This window comes from Pyrgilauda ruficollis, unplaced genomic scaffold (genome assembly GCF_017590135.1).
Source record: "Pyrgilauda ruficollis isolate IOZ18807 unplaced genomic scaffold, ASM1759013v1 scaffold2, whole genome shotgun sequence".
In the NCBI taxonomy this organism is placed as follows: domain Eukaryota; kingdom Metazoa; phylum Chordata; class Aves; order Passeriformes; family Passeridae; genus Pyrgilauda; species Pyrgilauda ruficollis.
The window spans coordinates 1,341,323-1,367,669 of NW_024519206.1; the positions used below are offsets into that span (position 1 = coordinate 1,341,323).

At 38.3% G+C, this 26,347-nt stretch overlaps 1 protein-coding gene across 1 annotated transcript in view; it reads left to right on the forward strand.

Moving 5' to 3' along the window:
* CDK14 (cyclin dependent kinase 14) overlaps nt 1-26,347 on the forward strand; it is a 313,331-nt gene that overhangs the window by 157,542 nt on the left and 129,442 nt on the right. The window contains exons 8-9 of the mRNA XM_041466561.1: nt 3,434-3,557; nt 22,900-23,020. Coding sequence (XP_041322495.1) covers nt 3,434-3,557; nt 22,900-23,020 — 245 coding nt within the window. The remainder of the gene's footprint in view (nt 1-3,433; nt 3,558-22,899; nt 23,021-26,347) is intronic.

Here is a 26,347-nt window from a genome sequence, read left to right on the forward strand (position 1 = left end):
CTCTGCAGCACATGGGCCACCAGGCAGCCGTCGTATGCCTGCATTTATGGCTCTAGGTTGTACACTCACCCAGCCTCATTGAAACACCAGGAAGGCTGGGCTGTTCATCCACATAGCTACAAGTCTCTCAGAAAATATTGTATTTTAAAACTACTATGGGCATTTGGTCAAATGTTGCTCAATATAGCTCAAATGGTTATCCAGGCATTACACTTGAAGGACTATGTAGGTGCTAACTCACCGCCTTTCAGGGATTTCTCTTGTATGTTTTAAGAACTACTAATGTTCTTTTAATATCACAGTCCATAAACCCTGAATTAGCTTTGACCTGCATGAATTTTTCTTGCTGACAATGAAAAGTATTCATTAAAATATGTTGCTCATTAAAGTGAGAGCTGCATAACAGTCAGGGAAAAAAGGTATTTTAATGACTGAAAGAAATAAGCAAGACTTGAAGCCACAAGTATTAGGGTTTTTTTTTTGTCTGAATGTAAAGTGTTGAGCTTCCTAATTTAAGCTTTGCTGAAAACCTGACTTCTAGGGACAAATCCCTGTCCTGTTTTCTGTCTTTTTCAATTCTCACCACAATGACCTTTGGCATTTTGTGAGCCTAATTTGATTATCAAAACATTTGTTCTTACCAATAAGCAAGAAAGTGTACATAAATGATGTCTTAGTGAATGATGTCTTAGTTTATTTATTGCAGGTTATTCTATACCCATACAGCCTTGTGTATGACCATGCAAATATTAAAATTACCAATATAAAAGCTAAAGAGCTGTGAATCTGTGTTGATTTTACCGTCACAACCAACCTGTTGAAATACATTTCGTATTTGCTATTGACTCCAGCTGCCATCCTGGGGCTTCTGGAAATGGCAGTTCCGTTGCTTATTCAAAACAAACCCTGAAAAAGCCCCAGGCTGAGGTTTCATGGTGATTGGAATTGAGTGAGGTGGTGGAAGGATTAAGTAAGAGTATGACCATGACAGGAGGTACGTCGATTTCAGACTGGGTATATGGGTAAAGATTGATGGTGCCTCATCCAGGATTCATTTTTGTTCTTGCAAAGTTAATGCAGGCAATCCGTAAAGAAAATGGGTTTCTTGGAGAAGGATTTCCTCAAGATCAGAGGAGTGAACTTGACTGTGAGAGGGCAGAAGTGCTTTGTGAGGAAGCAGAAACAGTTTTTTGCAATTCATCTTTTCTTTTTGTGGGCTGGGAATCCATTGGAAATGGAGAGACCTCCCCTGGTGTTTTCTTGTCCCAAGCAATCACAAAGGGCCAGTGGTTTGCAGAATGCTGTGCTGCCAGATGTTAGGCTTGTGTTCACGTAAATCTTTTCATATTTAAATTACCAAATAAAAACAAAGGGGAAGAGAAAAAGAGAAAGCAAAAAACCAATAATTGAGTTTAGCCTATAATGAATTCAGGAAGTTTTTTTTTCCCCTTCTCTTCCATGAGCTTCCTCCAAGGAGGTGTGAGTGAATTAATTAACTTTTGGGGAAATACTTAATGAGCGCAGCATGTCTACAAGTTTGGAATAAAGCTACATTCCAAAGCTGTCCTCAAGAGCAGCTGTTTATTCTGTTTAGCTGTGAAGTTGTTGGGTATTTTTTTTAGCACATTATGTCAAATCACTTGACTCTTTTCACTAAAGCCAAATAAAAGACATTAATAAATATATTTTGAGTTATTATAAAGATTACAGCGCTGTAAGCTACCACAATAATTGAAATTTCTTTGCATATTTAAAAATAGTGTTTGAAGTTAAATGCCATTGATTTAGCCTGGAAAACTGGTTATTTTGCCCATCTTTTTATTTTAAAAAATGTATTATTTTGAAGTAACTTAATATAATTAAATTGATATTTTCAGGCTGTAATGAAAGTTATTTCTGCTGCTTGCTCTTATTAAAATAGTTTTTATGTACCATGAATTCCACTTTAACCACAATTCAAAAAGGAATGTGCATGTTACTTATGACTTTCCTGCTATTCTTTGTTCCTGTATTTTGCTCTTAGGTTTCCTCAGCACATTGTTAGACCCTACCCTGGCAAGAAGGTGATTGATATGGCTCTTTGTGCCCTGGCTAAATAGCTAAACATAGAGTGCATTGTGTCTGCACTCAGGGAAAAAATGAAGTGCAATTAAATTCATTTCACCTTCAGTAACATGACATTTCTGTTTCTTTCATGTCAGCCTTTATTCTCTTCTATAATCAGATTTTGTAACCCTTTTTATAATGTCTCTTCACTTCAGTAATCACTGAATAAGATGCTTGTGTTGCAAGTTAATTAGAAATTCTCGTGTGCCTGAGTTGAATTTTTCCCAATCTTTGGTGTGGTTTCCACATCTTCCTAGAGAGCGCGTTTCGCTGTCCTCTGAGCTGTGAGGCACGGAGTCCATACCTTCTCTTGAATCCTCCATGTTTGTCTCTGGAAGGAATTTTTGTGTTCACATCTAGAAACTGAAGTATTTCTTAAAATATATCAGGTGAAAGGAGGGGTCTCTCTACACTGGGATAGGTTCTTCATAGCTGTGAAGAAAACTCCTGGGCGTTCATTCACCCTTTGTGTTGACAAAACCTATGACGGGTGACACAGCCCTTGACAGCAAGTGTCTGAAAGGATGCGGGAGGTGAAAAGGGGAGGACAGAAGATCCTCTTCATCCAGCTCTTTGTTCATCATTGTAAATTACAGAACACACAGTAGTAATGCTTAGGTTTAGGAGTAAGCATTTATAGAGTCCAGGGAAGGACTCTAAGAAACCAGGAGATGGTGAGTTAGGTTTCTATCTAAAATTACCTTAAAGAGTATTGCAAATAGGTTTCAAAAGTCGTCTTTAGGTTCAGTGAGAGTTATTATTTCCTAATGAAAAATACATAAGAAACTCCCATTAAAATAGATTTCGAAGGATAAAACCTATTTTACTTGCAGATTTCCTTGGGTACACAGGCATTATTGTTATGCTATTAATTTCTTCTTTGTTTTAGCATCAGTGTTCCATCCCCCAGCCTTATCTCCCCATCCCTATCCACCCTGTACTGTTGTTTCCTATAATTAGTGAAGATACACATCTGTCTTCAGGCTACCACCTAATCTCTAAGGCCACATGGGTAAATGGAATATAATTATAATTTGGTAGAAACCAAGCCTTCTGCACATGGTTGTATTGCTCTCACTCTTTTGAAAGCAGTCAGATTGAATCTATGGCATAGTAGGGCTTGGAGGTTGGGTTTAGTCCTTGCAAAGTAAGTATATTTCAGATGGAAATTTCATTGTGTTAAATTTGGGTGGGAATTAGCCAGTTTGGGAGGAATTCTGACACAATGTTACCGCAATGTGCAAGCACCCTGCATATCGTGAAGAAATCACCTGTGGTTATATGCAAAATATTAACAGAGGTCATTTTTTGTCCCCCTCTTTTTCAGTTATTTTTATTTCAGTTGCTGCGAGGACTGTCTTACATCCACCAGCGTTACATTTTGCACAGGGACCTGAAACCACAGAACCTTCTGATCAGTGACACGGGGGAGTTAAAGCTGGCAGACTTTGGTAGGCAAGCAGTTAATTACAAGTATCTTATAATGTTGTAGGAATGTCAGACAGATGGTTCCATTGATTTCTTTTCCCCCCCACCCTATTCCTAAGATACACCTTCTTCATTGTAGATAATTGCACATTTTTCTCCTGAGTGAAGAAATTGATTATGGTCAACAAAATGCTTGATTAAAAGGGAGCAAGTGAAAAACAAATACCTACTCCAGTTCTCTCAAGGAAGATAATGCTGAAAGTATTTCCATTTTATTTGCCACAAGATCTCTGAATTAGAATTAAAAACCTTCAAAAAGAAAATAGGGAGAGACCTAAGGAAATACAAACTGTATGAAAAACACTATCACTTTGTGGAAGCAGATCTAGGGTTGTGGAGGTCTGAATTAACTTTCATTAAATGGTCATTGAAAGAGACTGAAGGACACAAGAATAAGTGTTCCTTCTGTAGAATAAAGGACACTAGGATCACCTGGATTGCTTTCAGTATCCATTAGTTCGTTCTGGGCAAGCCTTACATGGAGTATAAAGTCAGGATAAATTATCCACTGAAATCTTAGCCTTTGGCCTATTTTTAAACTTTTAAGCCATTTTCTAGTGGCTACACCAAGGCAAGTACTCTTTCCCCTGAAAACCATTGTGAATGCAGATGTGGAAAATGGCAATATTTTTCTTTAGTGGTTTTCAGAAAAGGTTGTAGGAATTTCTTTCTTTCCTGTAGGTCAGCTTCTCAGTTACTGATTCCAGCAGTACTCCTGAAGCAAGCTGAAAATATGGCCTATTGGCTTTTTAAAAATGTCTTTTATTTTATGACTGCTATCCACATCATGCTTCACATTTCATGCAGCAGCAGTAATGAGGAAGCCTTGTGTGCTAATTGGCAATTTCACTGTTAATGTAGTCCTGAGGTTTTGTCTTTTAATTAGCGTTACTGCAATTAACAGCTCAGTGTGTATTTGCTATGCTGGAGAAGGGAACAGGACTTAAGGTGGACACAGTCCACAAGGACTTGATTGGCCTTTGAATTGTAAGGCAATTAGAGAAATAGTATTAGAAGCACTTGTCTCCTTGTTTACATGTGATTCTTTGCTATCATTTTTCAAAACTTGCTGTTTTTTGAAATAAATGCTTAAAAAACCCATTCCTGCATGTTGCATTTTATTGTGAGCTTTCATCTCTTAAGGATATGAAAGAGGTGCACCATTCAGTGTTCTTGTAGTGAAATATAAATTAATCCTCTGTTGAAGGTGTTGTGCTGTTTAATAGTTTTGTTGTATCATTTATATGTACAGAACCCTGAGAACTAATCTGACTTCCAAGTATCCCCATATCATAAATTTTTCGGGAGATTGTAACAATGGTTCTCTAGCACTGGTGGATGCTGGAAACCATAAAAGATCTCACAAACTCTTCTGTATGTAAAATGTTTCCTATAGTGTGGGAGTGGGTTGGTAAAGCTCTATGGCTTGTGTGCTGAGGAGAGGGAGGCTGCAAACTTTTTGCTGTGTTTTTAAGAAAAAAGAAAACAACCTGCCTTTCGCCAGCGCTATTAAATGCATTGCTGGAGGTGTGAACCGATCAATGAGAAGTCCAACTCAGACACAAGTTGACTCTGTCTGGCTGTGTTGCCTGGTGTTGCCATAGAGCAGAGGACTGGGTGGGAGGATTGTTTATGCCTTGCTGTAATAGGAAATGTAACTATCTATCACTTCTAATGAAATTGTTGCCACATTGTAGCCCCCAGCTAAATAGCCGTGAGATGACATGAAAGGCAGGATTTTTTGTGTTGGCAGGAGTTTAAGGTTGACCATTGTTCATGATTTTGATAGAGGGACTAGAAATGTGTAAGTACAACCAGAAAGAAATACACAGTGGTAGAGACATGAATGTATAACATTGTGCAGAAGATATTTTTTCCCTTTTAAGTTTCCCCTGACATATCAGAAACATGGACAGGAAATTATATATCTCTTTTTTTTTTTTTTTCTTAAAGCTAGATTTTCTTTCATGGCTCATGACCTCATAAAACTGAGAACCAGATGGGTTAAATTTCTCTTCCGAGAACCAAGATGAAAAATTAGAAGTGTTGAGGTTAAAGTCTGAAAGGTCGTGACTTCTTTCACTGGAAGCATGAGAAATAAGAGCACACCTGTGTACTCTTCGTGTGCCCCTCTGCATATTTACTTATTTAAATGCTTATTTTTATAGGCCATCTTCCACCTTCCCAGTATGAATGACTCTTCTTAAACAAGGTGTAAAATAAAGTCCTATTTCTCTTTATGTTTTTCTCCCACAAAGGACTTATTTGCAATAATGTGCTTGGAAAGGAAGTCAGTTTAGATTGCATACTTGATTAATTACGTGAGGAGCAGTGTGAAAATTAGAAGGATGGTTGTTTTGCTTTCAAATGCACTCAAGGCAGGAGAGAACCTATCAAGAAATCACAGTCTGTTAGAGATAGGATTGACTTTGCTAGCATAATAAATATAAAATCCTGGAGCAAAGGCCTTTTAGTCTCTCAGAACAAGACCTTCAGATTTTGGCTTCATAAATTTGCCAAAAAAATCAGCATAATCTCTGAAGTTTTTCATTTGGCATCAGGCTTATTTAATTTCTTCACTGTAGGATATCAAATACTTAAAAGCAGGCTAGTGGATCATAGTTCTTGAATAAACAAGGTAAGAGAAAGGCTATTCATGTCTGCCAGTGCATTGCACTGCAGCTGAAGTGGAATCTTTGAATAACTGTGGGCATGTGTTTTCCTATAGCAGGGCTCCCAGACATACATACTTCACTGTGTGGGAGTGTCTTTGTTCAGATGAACAGTGGTTTGCTTTTCTGTTCATTGTGCTCTAGCTGCTAGGAAATGAACGTTTATGAGAAGACTCAGCGGTCAAATGAAAAGGGAGAACAGAAAATAGAGGCTTTATCAAATTAAAAATGAATGAGCTATAAAAAATGACTTTATTGAGAAGATATAATAAGGGAGACTACATCTTGAGTAATTGTTGCTGTGAAAAATAGTCCTTGAACACCATACTCGTGTTCTTTATTAAATCTAATTAAGATTCCAGAGGAAAGTAAAGTATATTAGGAATTCTTATGGAATGAAGTGCAAGAATTATTTTTGATCCTGTGGTGTGAATTTGGCTGTCTATGAGTTTGTTTGTTTCCCCTCCTGCATATATGAGTCTTAAGCAGAAATAAAGTATTTTAAACCTCTAATGAGTAACGCCGTAAGAAATTTGCCTCAGCCTTCAACAGAAAGATTAGTAATCCTCAGGGGCACCACCCCCCTGAGCTGGTAGGCATGGACAGGGAGCAGAACAGAGCCCCTGCAATCCAGGAGGGAGTAGTTAGTGACCTCCCATGCCATTCAGACACTCATGAGTCTATGGGTCCAGCTGGGATTCATGTGAGGGTATTGAAGGAGCTGGCAGAAGAGCTCATCAAGCCACTCTCCATAATTTATCTTTGCTCCTGGTTAGCTGGGGAGATGATTGGAGGTTAGCAAATGTGAAGCCCATCTACAAGAAGGGTTGAAAGGAGGATCTGGGGAACTACAGACCTGTCAGTCTGACCTCAGCAAGGGGCCTGTAAGCATCGCAGAGTCCAGCTCCTGGCCCTGCCCAGGACAAACCCAAGAATCACATCATGTGCCTGAGTGCACTAGGAAAGCCAACTCATGTCATTGTCAGGCTGCTCTCTGTGATCTTTGACAGACTGTAGATTGAGGGATGTTCCCAATAACTGGAGAAAGGTTATTGTTTTATCCTTCTGGAAGAAGGGCAAGGAAGAAGGTCTGGAGGACTGCAGCTGGTCAACCACTATCCTACAGAAAATAATGGAGTGAGGCTTCTTGTAGGTGTGAGGAAAGTGTTTGCCAGTTTTAGTCAAGGTAAATCATGTTTGATCCATGGGATTGCCTTCTGTAATGGAATGAGGAGCTTTGCAGTCTCCCAATGCCTTAAGAGTTGGTTGCCAAGAGCATGGTGGTGCTCTTGGGTGCACAGCGGGAGGGTGAGGGATTATGGTCATAAACTGAAACACAACTGGCTATAAGGAAAGAAATGTTTGGTATGAAAGTACTTCAGCACTGGAGCAGCCCAGAGATGTTATGAAATCTCTGTTTGCTTTCCTTACTGTACTAAGCCTTGAGCAATCTGGCAGATTGAACTAGGCAAATTCTCCTTCTTGTGTGGTTCTGTGACTCATTAAATACCATGCTTGTTTTGTTTTGTTTCTTAATGATTGGAGATTGGTGTTTAGTTATTGTATATGCTGATATAAATCAAGATTGGCTAATCAATTATGTTTGCATGCAGATTATCATACTTGATAAACTCCAACACCAAGTCCCTAAATAGCTGACAAAAATCAGATGGGAGGTGAGGCCCGCCTTCTGTGTGGGACTTTCCAGGAAGGATTTACTCTTTTCCTGCCTTTCATATTCTCTGTAAAGAGCCTCTAGCAATCTAATATTCTGACACCTCCAAGAACAATATGGACCTTTATTCTGATCATAGCACAATTACTCTTACATACTATTTAGGGACTTTTCCTTTCTGGGTTGAAAAATACATAGTTATACTTGTTATTAGATATTTTCTGATAAAAGATTTACATAGCTCTGAGGTGACATCACCCACCTTTCGATGCACTGAGGATATCATCAGGTCATGTGTATCAAGAACAAAACATTTAGGCTTGACTAGCATGTGACACAGTAAAAGCACTTCTGAGGCTGTGAGAGAAAGTGGCCAGGTGACTAATAGGGCCCTTGGCCTGCTTAACCTCTGAGATAACCAACCTGCTGCTGGGGTTTGCTTCTCAGGGAATTACTCATTTGTGAATCTTCCCTGCAGCTGCCTTTCCCTTTCGTCTCTTCTGTTAGACCTTCAACAGAAGTAAGCTGCTTGAAGTGGGTGAATGTGAAGACTGAAGACCTGTTTGGTCTCTTTTTTGAATTGTGCAGTTATTGTAAGTGCAAGGATCTTCTGTGTAATCACATCTTTTAATTAGATGCCATTCTTTTTAGTATGTATACTGCCTTTTTCTCTGTGCTATGACTCCTGGACAGGGTGTATAAACTATGCAGGCAACTGCTTAGTTTACATACCTACACAGTAGGCACACAAGTGCAAAGTACAATTTCAAAGTATGGAACAGCAGGTCTAGAAGTATTGTTAGCTTGAGTATAATTTGCAAGGATAGGAAAACTTGATGATTTTCTAAATTGAAAAATATAAAGAAGACTTGAATAGATGCTTCCCCTCCCTCCCAATCCCTGCTCTAATTTTTGGTAATTTTAGTCCTTTTAAAAAATCTTCAAATTGCAGTAACACTACCAACAAATTCTAGTGTTGCAAGGTGAGTGACAAGGAGCATCAGGAACTTAGTACTGTAATGCTTAAATGCTTGTTTCTGTAGCGTGAGGAATCTCCATTCTGTGGGAATGGGCTTTGGAGAGGAAAAACAGCATGATAGCTCATGCAAATGTCTTTCATTTAGTCTCTCAAATAACACTGACCCTGAAGCTTTTCCCAACAGTTTTGTGTTGTCTTTGGGGTTCTCTGGATGAGTGAGGATATGCAGGTCTGTATTATGGTGAAAGTCCTGCCTCAAGCTTTTGGAATTTGTTAATATAAAGTCCTCTGATGTAGCAAAAGAATCAAGTCAGTGTGATTCAACCATGCATCCTTCTAGATACGTAGAATGATAAATAATAGATAGCAGGAGCAAAGAGACTTGAGGATCAAAATAAAAGGAATTATACTCAATGGACTTGCAGTTTAAAACTTCAGCTGAGTATTAGAGAGGATGTTTCCATGCATTTCCATATAGAAATCTCTCTGTGGAGAGCATGACGGGTATGTCATGAGGGACAAGGTTATTCCTGTGTAGCTTACTGTTAAAATAGATAAAACTATGTTGACAAGTTGAAAAAAAAGTAGTTTTTTTTCTTCACAGTAAGAATCCCAGAAGGGTTTCTTTATAATGTTCTGTATAAAATTCATATGAAAAGTGAATAGCATAAAAGATTGCTTGCATGGATAACTGCGATGTTTTCCCGTGTAAGTGTTCCGCAGAGTATCAGTTCTTGGAGATGCTGATAAAAGGAGTTGTCTCAGTGCCCAAAGAGCTGGTATTAAATTGTTGGTGAAGCTTGACGGAATCGTTAGCAAAATTCCTCTGAGAGTGCCTGTACTTATATAGGCTGGCTCCCTTCGGTTGCCTGGCTTTAAGTGAGACTAATGTGGGGAGCCTGATGCAGCCATTTGGGGTGAGCTGTAGGAGCAGCCCGGTCACCCCCGAGGCAGCTGGCCCAACACAGCTCCTGCCCTCCACAGCAGCCCTTCTAGCCCCTAGAGGAGGGCTAGAAGCTGACTGGGTGCTGGTTATCAAAGGCTGCTGCTGTTAAAGGAAACCACTTACCCCAAACATAGGTCCGCAAACCCCTCTAACAACCTGCCTGAGTTGAACATGGAAAGAAAAGATGTTTCTTTCCATATTATGTGGGAGGTTGCTGTTACTCCAGGTGAAACCTGTTCCTTTCTGATAACAGCCTTTGAAATCTGAAGAATTGGTTCTTTTACCTCTCAGGAAGAACAGTAGTGGGCTTCTTTGAGGACTCTAGTTGTATTAAATATCAAGAAAGGAAGATGACTTCAGTGGCAATGTTGAGAGGAAATTGAAAAAAAGGAAGTGAGAACCTGGAAAATGAACCCCAAACTGCTCAAACTGGAGTCACCTTGCAGTTCTTTATAAAGTACTTTATAAAGTAGTTATTTTTGTGATGAGCTGTAAATTCCTCATTTTCCATGGGGAGCAGAAGCTGCTATTGTTGTGTACAGCAGAAGCTGGGGCTGGGGCAGCAGAGCAGACTCTGTGTGTTTGTCCTGGAATAGCCTCAGTGACCTGTTACTGAGTCAGGGTAAAGAGCCCTTGCTGTCCACACTTTCTAGATCCAGGCAAAGGCCAGAGCTTAGGAGCAGAGCTGTTAGGTAGCTATGGCACCTTTAAATCTTTTTTCTTGGTGGAAAGATAAAAGTTGTAGGATGCAAAAGCTGTGGGCACTGTGGACCCAGAGACATGTGGCAGGCTGCCATGTTATTTATTTTGCTTTCTGAGGATAATAGGCTTTCCCTGCACCCCCAGACCTTCCTTCTCAGTTTCTAATGCTGTAACTGGCTGCTGTCAGGGAGTAGCCAAAGCTGCACCCTTCCCTTTCCCTCCCAGGAGCAAGGGCTTCATATGCTGTGCTCGTGATCTTCTGCTGTGATGCCCAGACCTGTGGTGAAATGGGGAGGGAGATGGGTAGTTGGCAGAAAATGTCAAACAAGAGCAGTGCAAAGACCTGATTTCTGGCATTTGTGCTAAAGAATTGTTTCAGAGGTGAAGATGCAGGAGAAGGTGTGGTGTAGTGCTGCTGGTAATGTTCCTTTCTTCTCCTATTTATTTGGTTTGTTGTTCTCATCATGGATTGCCATCTAATTTGCTTCATCTTTCTGATAGTTTTATTGAGGTTCCAGTTAAATCTATACAAAAAATTGCCGTCTGAGAGTCAATGCAGTAAGAATCTCTCATGGGCAGAAATTGGGTTTCCTAACCTATGAAGAAAGAATAGATTTGACATGATTTTACTATCTGGACACAGCAATTGCAAAAACTGTAGGGAGATTCAATTGTATTCAACTAAGATTTTAACTTCTCTCTGCCAATTGTTAAAACAAAGTAGAGCCACTTATTAAATTTTTGTCTATGCCAGTCTTCACTGATTGTTTTTTAACAATTGAAATTAAAAATCTTTAAATAGGAAGCCTTTCAGTTTTTACTAAAGCAGGTGCTGTAACTTAACTGTTCCCACTGAGAAGCCCTATGTAGGATTATTGACTGAAAAGGAAAATGTTTTATTTTTTAAAAAGCGTGAAGGACCTGGAGATTGGTGTGACTCACTTAATGGGTCCCCTGTTAAACGCATCTCAGATTACTTAGGGTTCAATGCAATTCTCTATTGTTACAAGTGAGAGTTATATCAAACCTTTAAATAGGAGGAAAGCATCTTAATTATCCATTAAGGGTAATAAAGGAAGTTGGTTATGACACCATTAAAACAACTGTGATGAAAAATCTGTTTCAGTGTTTCGTGCTTAAGAAGAACATGGGATTTGAATGTCATCCGTACTGCAGCCAGCTCAGTGCAATGTTATTATGGTAATCATGATTTTTATTTCTATTGCCTTATATTGCCCACTTAAGAGTGAGCTAGACTGTTACGTGACAGTGGCACAAAAGACTTGGAGAACTGTGATCTGCTGTCTGTACAAAAAAAAAGAGATCCATCCATCCATCCATCCATCCATATGAATCTGTAGGTGTATTTAAAAGAAATATTGTTTCATTTGGAAAAAACCTTATTCAGTTATGTGGTGGTGTTCTCTCTGTTTTATATGAGAACATTTTCCCTTCCTACACCTCTGCATGTCCTTTTGATTATCGTGGTTACAAGCACCTGTATTTAAAATATCAAACTTTCATTAAAACTTAATTGTTTTGAAGCTTCTTTGCTTGTTTCTGTTACAGGAGTTACAGGGAAAAATACTATAGAAAAAGGTACTGCTCATGGTAAAGCTTTTGAATATAGGCCTCCAGGTAGCTCCCATGGTACTCTTTATCTTCTCTTTCCTGGTCTGATTATGATTTTGTTTTATGTTTCCTTATTTAAGAGAACATACTGTATGATATAGTGAGAAAATTATGCCAGGTTTTAAAATTATTTTAATGTCATTGATGTGTTAATAGTTATGCAGATTTATTTTACACAGGAAATAATCAGCTACGTAGATATTAAAGGTTAACTGGGAAAGGTGTGGATTAAAGAATGAAAAAATTCGTCATCAGTCAGAACAAAAATATTGATATGCAAAGAAAAAGATTAACGTGAACAGAACTGGCAGTTCATTAAGAGAAATGTGCCTTTAACATGGTCTGAAATAATTCCATAATTGAGATTGCATTTTAAAGAAACGATGGCTCTGTAATTTATAACATCATTTGTTTTGTCCCAGACAGTTTAAAACCTTACTTTTCTGCAACACAGTCACTTTTTATCTAGGTAATTCTTAATAATTTATGCATGAATTTTTTCATTCCTTCTGAAAGACACAGTGCTGGTTGTATTAATATCTTCATAGATGCATAATTTGTCCTGATATAAATTAAAATCATGCTTGCAGGGCTACTTGCATTAAGAGGAGAGTTTCCCCTGCATCAGTTAGCCTTGATGAGAGCCATAAGTGATCAGGCAGTGCTTGTCTGAGCAATATTAACACTTCTCCAGCAAATTCCATTTCCAAAAACTATACAAATAAATTATAGCTCCAAGTAGTTACCTTTATTTATATTACAAATAACCATACTTTGCTTGACCTTTTGGTCTTATAATTTGAAAGACCTGAAGTTAAAAAACTTAAAAGTGGGAGTAATCAGGAATCAGCAGCTTTATGTCTGGGTGATGTGGGAGCATTAACAGCAGCTTTGCACAGGGAGAAAATGGTGCTGAGTAACTTTTGATTTAAGTGGTAGGGAGAACAGCAGGTTAGAACTTCACCTGGTTAAAGGTCCTCAAGCTCTTCTCCAAGGTCGGCTGTACCACCTTTGGCTTTTCTGGCTCATAATATGTCAACTTATAACAGCAAATTTTTTGTGTAGCCATTGGAAATAAGGTAGCAGGAGATTTTCAGATGTAATCTCTTTTATTCCCATCCATAGCCATGAATATATTCATATAATTCTTATTGAAGCAATTTTTAAGTCACTTGGGCATCAAATTTACTTGCTTTTGTGACTATATTTGCTTTTAAGCATATGTCATTGCAATGTTTTTAAGTTATTTCTGGGCTCTTCCAGCTGGCTGGAAATTTGGTTCAGCTCTGACCTCTGTCTGTAGACCTTAGAAAAAATGAAATAAATATTTTTTTTTAAAAGGCAGGGGAAGGAATAAGAAAAAAAGGCAGCAGATCACTGAAATGTACTTTATAAACACAAATGCCTAATGTTAGCTTCTTGAAATTTTGGCAATCTTTTGCCCATTCTGTCTTGCAGTGCTCAGGATTACCACCAGCTTTGCTACACAGGTTGTAGGCTGTGATACGAAACGAGACATGCTGATGAGTACTAATAGTTGGTTCACAGATGCAAACTTGATAGAGGAAATGGTTTCAATAAAGCATGGAATGCTTCAATAACAGTATGACAGAAGTAGTTTGTTGGTGGTCAAAGTTCTAATAGGGATCCTTTGCTTGCAGTCTACAGTAATTTTTATTGAGCACTGCATCCAGAAGTACATCCATTGTCCCCAAGCTGAACAGATAAAAGAATGGCTTGGTTTCAGTACAAACAAGTTTTCACTTGTTTTATTAGTTACAATAGAGGGTATTGCAGTTCTACAGACCTGGTAGGTTACATCTTTGCATAAAGGACTAGATTGAGTTGTGTAGCTCCAGCTTTGCCATTCTGGCAGTGGCATTTCATTATCACGTTAGAGAAAAATGCTGCATCAGGAGCAGTTGGGTTTTTACTACGTATTTCCAGAACTGTACTGTTAAGGAATAGCCTTAATGCCCTTCTAATGTAACTTTTTTAAAAATCAAATTGTCCGCTTTCATTTCTTCTTTTTCTTTGACAAAATTATATTAAGAACTGAATGGATGGCTCTCCAGGAATATAGATGCCTTATTACTGATGCAAAGTCAAATAATAATTTAAACCTAAGCATATTGGAATGTCTCTCTCATAAAGGTTTTCTATAAGATTTGTGATTCAGATAATTTAAGATGACATATACATTAAATGAGTTTTGAGGAGCAATTCAATTGAACAGGGGAATCTGACACTCAAGAGATTTCTGTTGTTAGATGTTGCCTTAAATATTGCTTTACAGAAGCAACAGTGCTTATACAGATTTTCTTAATGGCTTCACTCTTGAAAGCAAAGTGGAAGAAATTTTGCAAATTAGTGAAATCTTCAAGTTATTTTGCAGTTATTTTGTTCTTTGTATTTAAAACAGCTTTTATATAATTGTGGGGGTTTTTTTTCAGTTTTGTTAGTTTTGCATCAATGTCTGTTTTCAGATCATTTTACTCTGACTTAAGCCTGTGCAGTCAGATATGGATTTAGATGCTGTGGGTGTTACCCAGTATGTGAATGTATGTACTAATGTGATAACACATGCAAAATGTACTGGAGTTCTCTGGTAGAACTCCAAGACAGTGTTTTACCTACTAAGGGAATACGTAAGTTGTGAGATATCACATTGTAGCAATGACAAAAGTCAGCTAAATATTTGTCTTACCTATAAACAGTCTGGCTCAGGTACTGGAAGCAGCCTGGATTAAGCTCTATGGGCTCTAGAGAGCAGTTTGTGCCAGGCAGGGCAGCCGTGGTTTGTGAGCTGAGGGTGGATGAGGCACCAAATGCAGCTGCATTCTGCAGTGTAGGGATGTGTGCTCAGGTGACACCTTGGCTGGAAAGGGAGGCCATCAAACCCACTTGCACTGGCTCTGCAGTACAGGGCTAAGGATCTGGTGGATACTAGCCATGGAATTGTGTAATTTATACATAAGTCAGACCTTGTAAGAGTAGATGGTTTCAGCACCCATGGGGTGACAGTTTTTCAAATTCACAGATTCTACCCCTGCAGGGTAATGTCAAATGGCAGTGTTATTTGATTTATAAACGAAATACTTGTTAGATCTGCTTTTTTAAAAATATTGTCTGTCTATAGCTGTTAATATTGTTCAAATACCTGCTTTTCTATGTAGCCCTGTTCTTGTTAAGCTACTAATCCTAGACAAGTTCAAGTAAATTTGCAGCTACTTGATTAGGCATTTAATAGCTGACCATGACTTGAGATATGTTCTTCATCAAAGTTGTCCAGGTATTTTACAGCTAGACAGGACATGCTAGATCAGCAAAACTGATCCCACTGGAATAAATCACTCCATCAATAACATCCCAGTAGCCATGCTACTATTGTTGCCTTTTGTCCAGCACTGTAGGGGTCACTTTGGTGAGTTGTGGACCCCTTCAATAGGTGGAGAGAGCGGCACCTGGCATCATCGTGTCACTGCCAGTGCTGTGTGGTCAGTTAAGAAACAAAATTACCTGAGGGTAAACAATTGGGATTAGATGTTCAAACATGAAACTCTCAGTGAAACCTAGGTTTTATGTTTCTATGTGGATGACTGTGAGCCACTACAGTAGCACCAAATTGTGCTTATTAAACAGTTATTCAGCTGTCAGGTTTAATAAAACATGAAACTAGAAGGACTTGAATGGTACTGATGCCCTGTATAAAATTAAGTTGCATCTGGTATGTGTTCAGTTCTCTTTGCACCTGGGTAGAGGGAAAGGCAGTTTGTCTACATGATGATTTTCTAAAAACGATAAGTCTTGGAGAGCAAACGTATTTATTTCTTTACTGATATGTTATATTTAACCTGTCTCATGCCCTACATCAAGTACCTATCAAATGATAAGTTATCCAGGTACCAGTTGAAAAGGGTTGGCTCATTTTTACTTGAATGCCAGATATGACCCTTGCTCTCCTGCTTTTAGTTGTAAATGTAGAAATCACAGTAAATTGTTAGCTTCAAACACAATAGCCTGCAGTAGCTTGTTAGCTTCTGTGTTTGGTGCTTGATGGACTGTGATACTTCACCAAATGGGACAATGGGACATCCATAGCTCTCAATTTGTCTCCATACAATACTGTTCTCCTGAATATCTCTTTTTTCTTTTCTGGGTTGCTTTGATTTGTTAATGGAAAATCCAAATGATGATGAAGCATTTATACTCAAAACTGTGTAAAAGTGCTCTGTTACCTTTCTTGTCTTCGGCAAGTTCATTAGTCGTGTCTTAAAATTCCACATGTAAATTATTACTATTATATAAATAACTGTCCAGTATTGATTAGGCTCATTCATTCACAGCTGCTTCCCTGTTTTTTCTCTTTTCTCAAGGAATATTAAAATATCCTGAGATGTATTAACTCTCATTTTCAGTAAAGAATTATTTTCTGCCTGTTTGTCCTTTCTAGAACTTCCTCCCTGCACTCTGCAGATCTATCCAATTTAAAACCATCTGTTCTGCAATTGTTAACTCTTTGCTTCAAACCTAATAACTTCACTGTGAAATGAGTAATTCTGACATTTTCACTTACAGCCTTATTAGCACAGTGGCATGTTCCTACTGGGACATTTATAGGAGTAGAAGACATCATCTTCTCATAGACTTTTTATGAAACAACAAATTGTTAAGTAAAAATCTGGAATCTGGGAACCAAGATTTAAATCAATCACCTGTTGAATCTATTGTGAGCGTGTATACCATGTCCATAAGGAAACCAGGTCTTTTCTGTAATGCAGAAGTTATCTTTGATGTGAAATTGCTTACTGTCCTTGAGTCCTGCTAGCTTTTACATCTACGTGAATGTTTATAATGTTGATGCAGTTTGTTTCTGTTTCTGTTTTTTTTCCCTGCCCATAGTGTTATTTCATACCTCCAGACTAGTAGAGGCACTTTGAACATATTCATGCTGACCCAGAATGCCATGGGCATAGATATATCTTCCTGGTGTCAAAAGTGAAGCGTATATTTCTTTTGGATTTCTGTACCACTTTTTGCACAGTACCCCGTTTTTAGTGTGTTTTTTTTTCCTGCTTGTAGACAAGGAATAAATTTTTCAATCATGGTACACATTCAAAATCAGTGTGCCTTTTCTCAAAACATATTGGAAATTATTTATAAGGATTTTAAAGCAAATAAATAAACAGCAAATAAATAAACAGCTATGATAGCTTTCAAACAAATGAACCAAAGGGATCTTATAATATACAACCAAGATCTGAGATCTTTCTTGTATCCCTTTTTTCTATCCCCTCTGATCCTTTGGGAGGCACAGGGGGCAGAGGAGAGAGGTTATAATGAAAAAGATGATGTTGGATTTGTTGGAAAGGGGCAAACACTTTTCACGAGTGCTAGCCTCATTCTTTCTGGTAGCAGGAAAATTATTTCTGTGTCTCCCCATTCTGTAACTTGTGTTTGTCAACTGACAGTTGAGTCCTATTCACAGACCAGAATAATTATCATCTGTGTTACTGTAAGTGATTGTCTGAAGACATACATGAGATAAGACTAGTAGGAAAAAATAATCTTTTATTACAACAGCTGATAACAGCTGGAAAAACCAGACAGGCTGAGAGGGACACATGCCTTTTTTCTTACTTACTTCTCTCTCTCTCTTGAGAACTGACTCCTGCACTCCAGTTTGGAAGACTAGTCATTGCTCAAGTGCATTTTGGGAATACTAATTTGAAATCCTAATTAGTCTTTCTCTGATTGTGAGTAACTTTTATAAATGAACAGCACTATCATAAGCTAATGGCTATATTAGGACCAGGACATAGGATATTGTAGGTAATTTATCTTACTTGAGAGGAATTTAACTCAGATGCTCTGGTAAAGCTTCTTGTTGGAAACAGATGCATTCAGATAAACAGCAGAGGGACCTAAAGGCTGCAGGACACTTTTGATTGCCAAGAACTGGCTTCTGGGTTAGAGTGCTGACCGCTTCATTGATGCAGTGTCAGTGTCTCCACCCATTTTATTTTTTATTTTTTGTTGTCACTCAAGTATTCACTGAATAAATGTGCTTCTGTTGGAAAACAAGCTGCTGAGTAAATAGGTTAAGTTGACAGTTCATGATCTACAACAGAATACATTAGCAAAATTTTAATATTATTACTGACTCATAGTTGCAGTTCAATAAGCCATTTTCTTCAAACTAAGTAATTGTTAAATAAACAAAACAGGAAGCTAAAAAAGGAAGCACATAAAGAAGTTGAATCAAGGAAAAGCAACAAGAAAAACACTTTATTTTTAGTATGCTTGCTAGAGCCTTTTTGAATATGTCTAAATCAAAATAACAAGCTTCTCAACAATTTTAAGGTATAATAGAAAGGGAAACCATGCACATGGCTGCTAAGCCTTTGTTTTTGCAGACATGACTGGTTTTCTCATTTGCAGAATCATATTTGCTGTGAACAAAGGCTTCCAATTGTCATACGAAATTGACTAGGAAGCTATCCTGCAGCTAGAGAGATATCAAATATTAATATTTGTGTTCATGTAGCCAAAGATGTGTGTGTTGGGTAAATCTCGAGTCTGGATGTAGCTACAGCCTCTTGTAAAAGCCAAATACAATTTAAAAATTACAGTGATAAATCAGTGCAACATGTTTTGTCAATAACTGATCCTAGATAAATCAGATACATGCTCTGAGTCTAAGATACAGCCAGATGAAGCAGAGACAATTGTGTTTACCAAGTAAGAAAATTTCTTCTTAAAAAAAAAAAAAAAAAAAAGTTTTTTTTTTAAGTTCAGAGTAGGAGGCAGCAGGGGATTTTCTGTGTTAAAGACATAAACATACATAGGCATAGATCACTCACTCTGTATTTTAAATACCATGCTTCCCAGGATATCCTGAGCTGTTGTTTAATGAATGAGTTAAAATTAAGTTGTGGTTTGTGCCACAGAGCAGCTAGATGACGTTGTGCAAGCCTTGCAGTATGTAATGCATCAGAACAGTTTCTTCTTTCATTTTGGGTAAATAATGGTCATAAGAAGTCAGTGCCTGGAGAACACTAAACAGTGTCTGTCCTCCCCATAATTACACACAAGTTCCCCAGTGGGTCTGACACAACCTTAATTTTAATAACCAGGCCTTATGCTTGGATTCCTTCTCTCAAAATAGGGCTGCAACAGCAGGGCATGTGTTGACCCTTTATCTTTTGTAAGACGCAGGAATCGGAGGGGAGTTCACCGCTTGTCAGGAAATCCTTCCTCCACCTTCCCAGCTAAAGGAGCACTCAGGCAGCAATATGTAAATATTGTGTGCTCACCTCCTGATCTGCCACTTACCTCTTGGCTTTTATGCACATGGGCCATTAAGGTTTGAAGTTTTGATGATCCCCTATAAGCTCTGGTTTTTTTTTAAATGAGATTGTCATTCTTCCTGTAGTGTAACCATGGAAACAGACAGGGAAGCCTTAAAGAAAGTGATCGAACATGCTGTGCTAATTAATCCTACCCTTCATTTTTCTTTCAGTTGAAGGATGTGCTTAAATAAATTTTGCATGAGTAAGCATATTTGGATATGCAAAGGGGTATAAAATATGTAGCAAGTTTTCTTGCAGAAGGATATCTGGAAAAACCCTGGTAACTGTCATCTATTTGTATCTAGACCATCAAAACAAGAAATGTAGTATCTTGGTGTTTCACATATATATTTTGATAGCATTCTTTTTAGACTGTAAATATATCTGAAAGATTAGAGTATTTTTTCATATCTAATGTGTGATGAGACACATTTACATCAATTTTGAGTGAAAGTGTTCATTATTGCTAAATGCATTCTTTATGCATAGCAGAGAATTATTCAGAAAAAGCAGAGGTTGCTCCCTCCCTGTGAGAAAGCACCTTCTCTGAGGCATTAGCCTGATTCAGGTCCTATCAGTCCTGCACAAGGGGAGTGAGTGAATGACTGAACAGTGGTACTGTGCCAAATTTTCCCCTTCCAAATTTTAGCTTTTGTAAGTATTTTGCTTGGTTGTTCACTCCTGCTTTCCATTTTCCCATTTACTTTCCAAAGGAGTGTATGTGGCCAACTAGGAAACCAATTGGCCACAACTTAAAACGTGTGGCCTGTACTCAAAAGCCTTTTGTTATGGTTTAACTCAAACTAGAACACCTCTTAACCTGCTGGTGCTGTCTGATACCAATGTAGGGCCTCAGCTTGCTTTTACAGAATAAGATTTTGTTTAAATGTTTCTCAATTTCATTAATGATCCTCTTATAACTGAGAAACCAGGTGCAGTGGCCGACCTCAAATGAAACTTTCATAGAGATTTGGGAATGACAAATGGATTAAAGAAAAACATTTAATTGTCCAACAGGCAGGGACTAGCCCAAAATGGCCATTCTTTGAAAATAAGATGGGTTTTCATTAACCTGGAATGGAGAAGAGGTGGAGGAGATCTAGGAGCAGTATATTGAGGAAACAGCATGGGTGGCACTCCCAGCAGGAGGGGAGGGCTGATTCCACGCTGAACAGTCACAGAAGAGGAGGAAAGGTGTGCTTGGGCTGACTAGAACACCCGCAAAGCTGCATCTGTGTCAGTAAAGTGGCAGAAGCCAGCTGGCAATCATGGCCATGGTGTTATTATTTGCAACATGATTTCTGGTATGGCAAGTTGGGTACTCATTTCTCTCTACATAGGAGATTTCTGGAATGTGTGGATCAATGGCTTTGTGTTGTGAAAGTTTGAGTTTGTCATCCCACAAGCTCTAAAGTTTTTTGACAGTTTTCCCTAAAATACATGATATGGCTTCTTCAAGAGGCCTTTCTCCCAAGAGAAAAATCTTTGTTTCCTCTTCTCCTAGGAAAGCTTGGCAGAAGATTAGAATTTGCAAACAAATTTAGTCTTCCTCAGACAGGACTAATGAGGAGGGCTCAGAAAGGTAAAGAAGAATGGAATCATTCACCATCCAGACTTCTCAAATCCTTTCATAATTTTTATATTGCAGAGTAGTAGTAGGTCCATATCCACTAATGCAGGGAATACTGTTTCAGTTTAGTCACTAGGTATATTGATGCAGAGAAACTCAGGCTTGTTAATGGTTCTGTGTGCAGGAATAAGAGCTGCTCACCAGCTGGAGGTGTTGTTAGTTTCTGGTTTCCTAGAAGCAAAAACCTTAATCTGGAGGCAGAGACACTGTGGAACACATGACTGGACCTCTCCTCTGGCCTCTTTGGGGCTGTACCTGGCCAACCCGGGGTTGTCTTTGTAAGCCAAATTGTTCATCAAGCTGATGGACAGGTGCACAAACCTTAAGGAAGTGGAGGTCTACAAATTTAAAAAATAGGTATTCATGTTTCAAATGTAATTTTTAAAAGAATGGATCATGGCATACAATTCAAATTATTCCCCTACACTGGTCTAATTGCTATAATCAGCTGATAATGCAATTTGCTGGCAAGATTGGCCATCATTGCTATGGAGATGTATTCACTGACAGTAAATGTTCATAAATAGCTTTTGTAGTGTATTAAGAAGAAAGGGGCAAAGGATTCTCTTCTGCACTCTTTTGGGAATTCTCACATTGCTTATTTCTTTCTGAGTGTATGATTTCGCTTCTTTGTTTCTGTAAGGTGTAAAACATGGCCTTCTGTTATAGTACCAGATTAGTACAGTATATTTGTTTACTGAAAGGAAAACCAGTAGTTCAGGAAGACACAAAAAAGCACCCAATACTGCATTCTCCTGATTTCCACTACTCGTGCCTGTCCAATGCTCCCAGCAAGGAAGTGGACGTTCGTTCTCAAGGCAGTGGCTAGGATCAGATAACTTGGAAAAAGCACTTGCAGGCCCATGATAGGAAGAGTCACCTTAACCCTGAAGATCTTTTTCCATTTTCTGGAGGAGAGAGAGTCCTCTGTAGGAGAAACATACTTGTAAACTTCTCTCTTTAGCATATGATGATCTCTCTTTTACATAGATTGTGTAGTAATGTGAATTATTTTAAATGACTGACAGGCTTAAAATACAATTATTGTAAATATTATATCTTTAGTAGGCCACAGTTTTTATTGAAATGATTTCTGAAATCATTGGAGCACTGCCAATATGCAATTCTTGAGAAAGAAGAATTTTTCACATACCCTTTTCTGCTGTACTGCTGCAATATTAATATTGATTTGAATGGTAATGTGTGAGTGTGTCTACAGCTTTCAAACATAAACTTGAATAAGCAGGCTGGGCTTTGCAGTGCAAGCTGTTGAAGGTTTCCTAGGCTTCCCTAAGAAGCCAAATCTCATCTGTGGCATCATTTGTCTGGGAGTTTCCTTTTCATTTTCTTTTTCTAAATAACACTGAAATGGAAGACTATTCATGTCTCAGGATGAGCAGTTAATGGCAATTAAAATATTTGTTTATTTGTCTTTTATTTAGGTATACCACAGTATATCTTTGCATCTCTCCTGGGCCTGTGGTTGTCATTATGAAAAGCACATTTTATTACCTTTCGTAATATTCACAGCTCTGTTTAGCCAGGTACTTAATGATAGATGCTACCATTAAGTAAAGTACTCCAGTTCTAGAAGAAAAACACTGTTGCAACATGCCTGTCACATTATGTGATAGGTGCTCATATATCCTTTTAGATTGTAAGTGTACAGCAAAATATTTTCTTTGTTGACATCAATTTATTTGTGTTTATGCCACAGGTCTTGCAAGAGCTAAATCAGTTCCTAGTCATACATATTCCAATGAAGTGGTCACCCTATGGTACAGGCCTCCAGATGTCCTTCTGGGATCAACAGAATATTCCACCTGCCTTGACATGTGGTAAGTGGAGATGAAAACACTCCATGTAGATGCTTTAGCTCTTGGTTTCTTTAGACATGTAAATCAAGTGTGTGGTGGGATCGTTGGTACAAATTAAAAAACCTGTGTGTAGTGATATGTGTGGTTCCTGCAGTATCTCCTGAAGGAATTCCCTCCTGCCACCCCACTGGCAGCAGCTGCTACCAGCTGTTGGTACAGCAACCACTGGTGCTTTGCAAGGGACTGCAGTCTGACTTTCGTAGTCTTGTGTGGTGCTTCCATAGGATATGGCACCTGTTTTGCAAAAGATTGACTTTCACCATGCCCACTTGTAGCAAGGAGAAAACCAGAATTCTCTGTCTGTGAGCATAAAAACTCAGTTCTTAATCTACTGTATTTGGTAGCAGTAAATGTTGTTGAAGAGTTTTCTTTCAAGCCTACAGATTTTATTTAGACTTGCAGGTTTAGAAGAGTGGTTTGATTTGTACAATATATATATATATATATCACCTTGCTTGTTTCTGATTGCATCATTTAGTCCTGTGTTGAACAAGGAACAAGGAAGGTATTTGTTTTTTTGACTATTAAAACCAAGCTGGAAGTCCTTCATTTATTTTGTACAAATTCTGAAATATGGAAAAAAAAATCCTCTTCCTTAAAAAGACAGGAAGATGCTCTGGAATATGTTTGGGTTTTGTTTTGGTTGGTTGTTTGCTTTGAGGTTTTTTTGGTTGGTTGGCTGGTTTTGTTTTGGTTTTTTTAATACATGTTTTACTTTTTAAATTTTTACAATGCATTCATCTGAGAAAAAATTATACTGAGGAACTTTCAGAAAAATACAGTAATTTTTTGTAATTCACTGAAATATCTTTCTTTAATACAAGCAAATCAAAGTTAGAATTTTGATTATATTAAAATCTAGAAGTAACTGTAACATAAGGGTAAAAGCATCTTATGTTTTCATATGGTGTGTGAATAATATTTTTAAGGTAATCTTGCAGTGTAATATTGAAACTGAAGACTTAGCCGGAAATTTTTTTGGCTAGGGAAGGGAACTAAACATGAGGTTGTATTTGGTCCTGTAGCTGAAATCAGAGATTATGGGATGAAAACAGGTTTTCCTGAAAATCTTAACCCCTGGGGGCATGGTTTAGAAATCACAGGATTGTTTCATGTGAAGGGGTTACAGAGTGTAAATACTAGAACATCTAACACTGAAGTGAGTGGTTAGTATAGCTGGGCCCTGGCTGCTGCAGTTCCCTGGGCTCTAGGGGAAGGTGAACCAAGAGGTAAGAAAGGGACAGTGAGAAAACTCCAAATGTGACCACTGTGATATTACAAGTGTGCCAGAGACTGTACCAATTGTCTGGTTTTCCTCAGACCGTTCTTCACTTCACAGGTCTAAAATAATTTCCTTCTGCATCTCAATTTCTCATCTATCCTGAAACTGTCCTGTTTTCCTAAATATCAGGTTCAACCTGGTGTCTTCACAGGTTGCATAAAATCTCTGCAGCCCATCTGCTCCTGATGTTCTACAATCACCTCTTTTCCAAGTAATACCTCAGATGCCCTCAGCAAGAAGCACAGCTTGCTTGGGGTGAGGCAAGACAACTGACTCAGAGGATGGAGACAGCTGGGAGAGATAAACAGTCCTTTCTGCTCACCTTCTCACAGTTCCCTCTACATTTGTTCAGTTCTTGAGCCACATGTATTCATGTGTGTCTGCACATACATGAGTCAGCTTGTAAATTACAGAGTATATGGAAACTGCTAAAGAAAAATTTTAATGCTTTAATAGGGCAAACTGCTCAAAAAGCACTTTAAAATGCTTTCTTTTTGTAAACAGAAATGTTGGAAATTTATTTTTTTAACTTTTCCCAATTTAAAAAACACTACACTGTGAAACTGAACAAAGGATTTTAAAACATTTTTTATTGTTGCTGAACATTTTTCCACAAATAAAAATGTTTTTTTCTTCCAATGAATAGCTTGTCAAAAAGAGATCCTTTAACATTCCCCACCATGATGATTTTAGTAAAAGAACTATTAGAAGGCCTAATCAAAATATGTGGTGCTCCTGTAATAAAGATTAAGTCATGTAGCTAATTAAAAGCATTTAAAAGTTACTACACCGGCAGACTGAGCATGTCCTTTATAATCATATGTTTAAATTCAAATTACATGGGCAGCAGGGAAGATCAAGGGAGGATTTAAAATGCTACTTCAGCAATCCAGATCATTATTTTGTTTTCTGACAAAAATGACTTGAGTATTGGGGAAGAACACAATAGTTACATCTTCAATGATACCAAGAAGTGATGTTCTCTTGCACAGAGCATTTTGTAGAGGCCTAAAAAAAATCCAGGTGCTCAGGGGTCAGAGGTGGTGTGTTCTGTTTCAAATGAAAAACAATGTCATATTCTTTTTGTACTCGATTTGTAGGTCTTACAATATGTTTTCTGCCCTGTACAAAAAGAGGAACTATGAAAGGCCTAGGAAAAAGAGACCTAGTAATACAGTTTCTTTCAGATGGCAGCTATTTGTGCAGGGGCTCAGCCTCTGCCACATCAGAAATCAGATGAGAGCAAATGTGTACTGTGTGTGACAGAATAGCTTGAGATTTTTACTTCTGTGCTTTGCTGTCTTGTCTGAGACAGCACTTCCAGTTTGATTGTGAGAGGTGTAGCTGCCTGCTAAGGTCACTTGTGCTTGCTTGGCACAGCTGACACGGAGCTCTGCTGGAGCCCAGGCAGCCTTGGGGCTCTGCTTACACAATGGCTGTACAGAGCTGAGCCATAATTACATTAAAGCCATTTAGTGGCTTCCCAGAGTGGGAGGGAGACGTGGAGAAACCCATCTACTATCAGATTCCAAGATAATTTGGTAATTTGTTATCAAAAGTGTGTTTGTAGCATTAGCATTTTTATGCAATTATTTGCATTATGTCCTTATGGCAGATAGTGTGTGCTCTCCTGTGTTGTTGTTGATGATATACACGATGACAAAACTAGGCAGCCACTTCACTAAATATTTAAATAATGTTAAGGTAGAAAGCACAGCTGTTTCCTCTATTTAGAGAAAAGAAAAAAAAATAAGGTCACAGGGCTTTTTCTATAGCCATGATAAATGACATTTCATGGTGGTTCCCCAGGAACAGAAAGTGAGACTCCCACAGAGTAGAAGACCAGCTGCATGAAAAAGGAGTCCAAATATTAACCACTGGACAGTGGCTGGGAAGCAGGTGGCAGAGGCTGCAGGCTATTTTTACACTTCATTTGCTGGTGTAGAGAATTAGAATAGTAACTAAAAGCTAATGATCCACATGCAATGTTACATTCTCCTGCATTC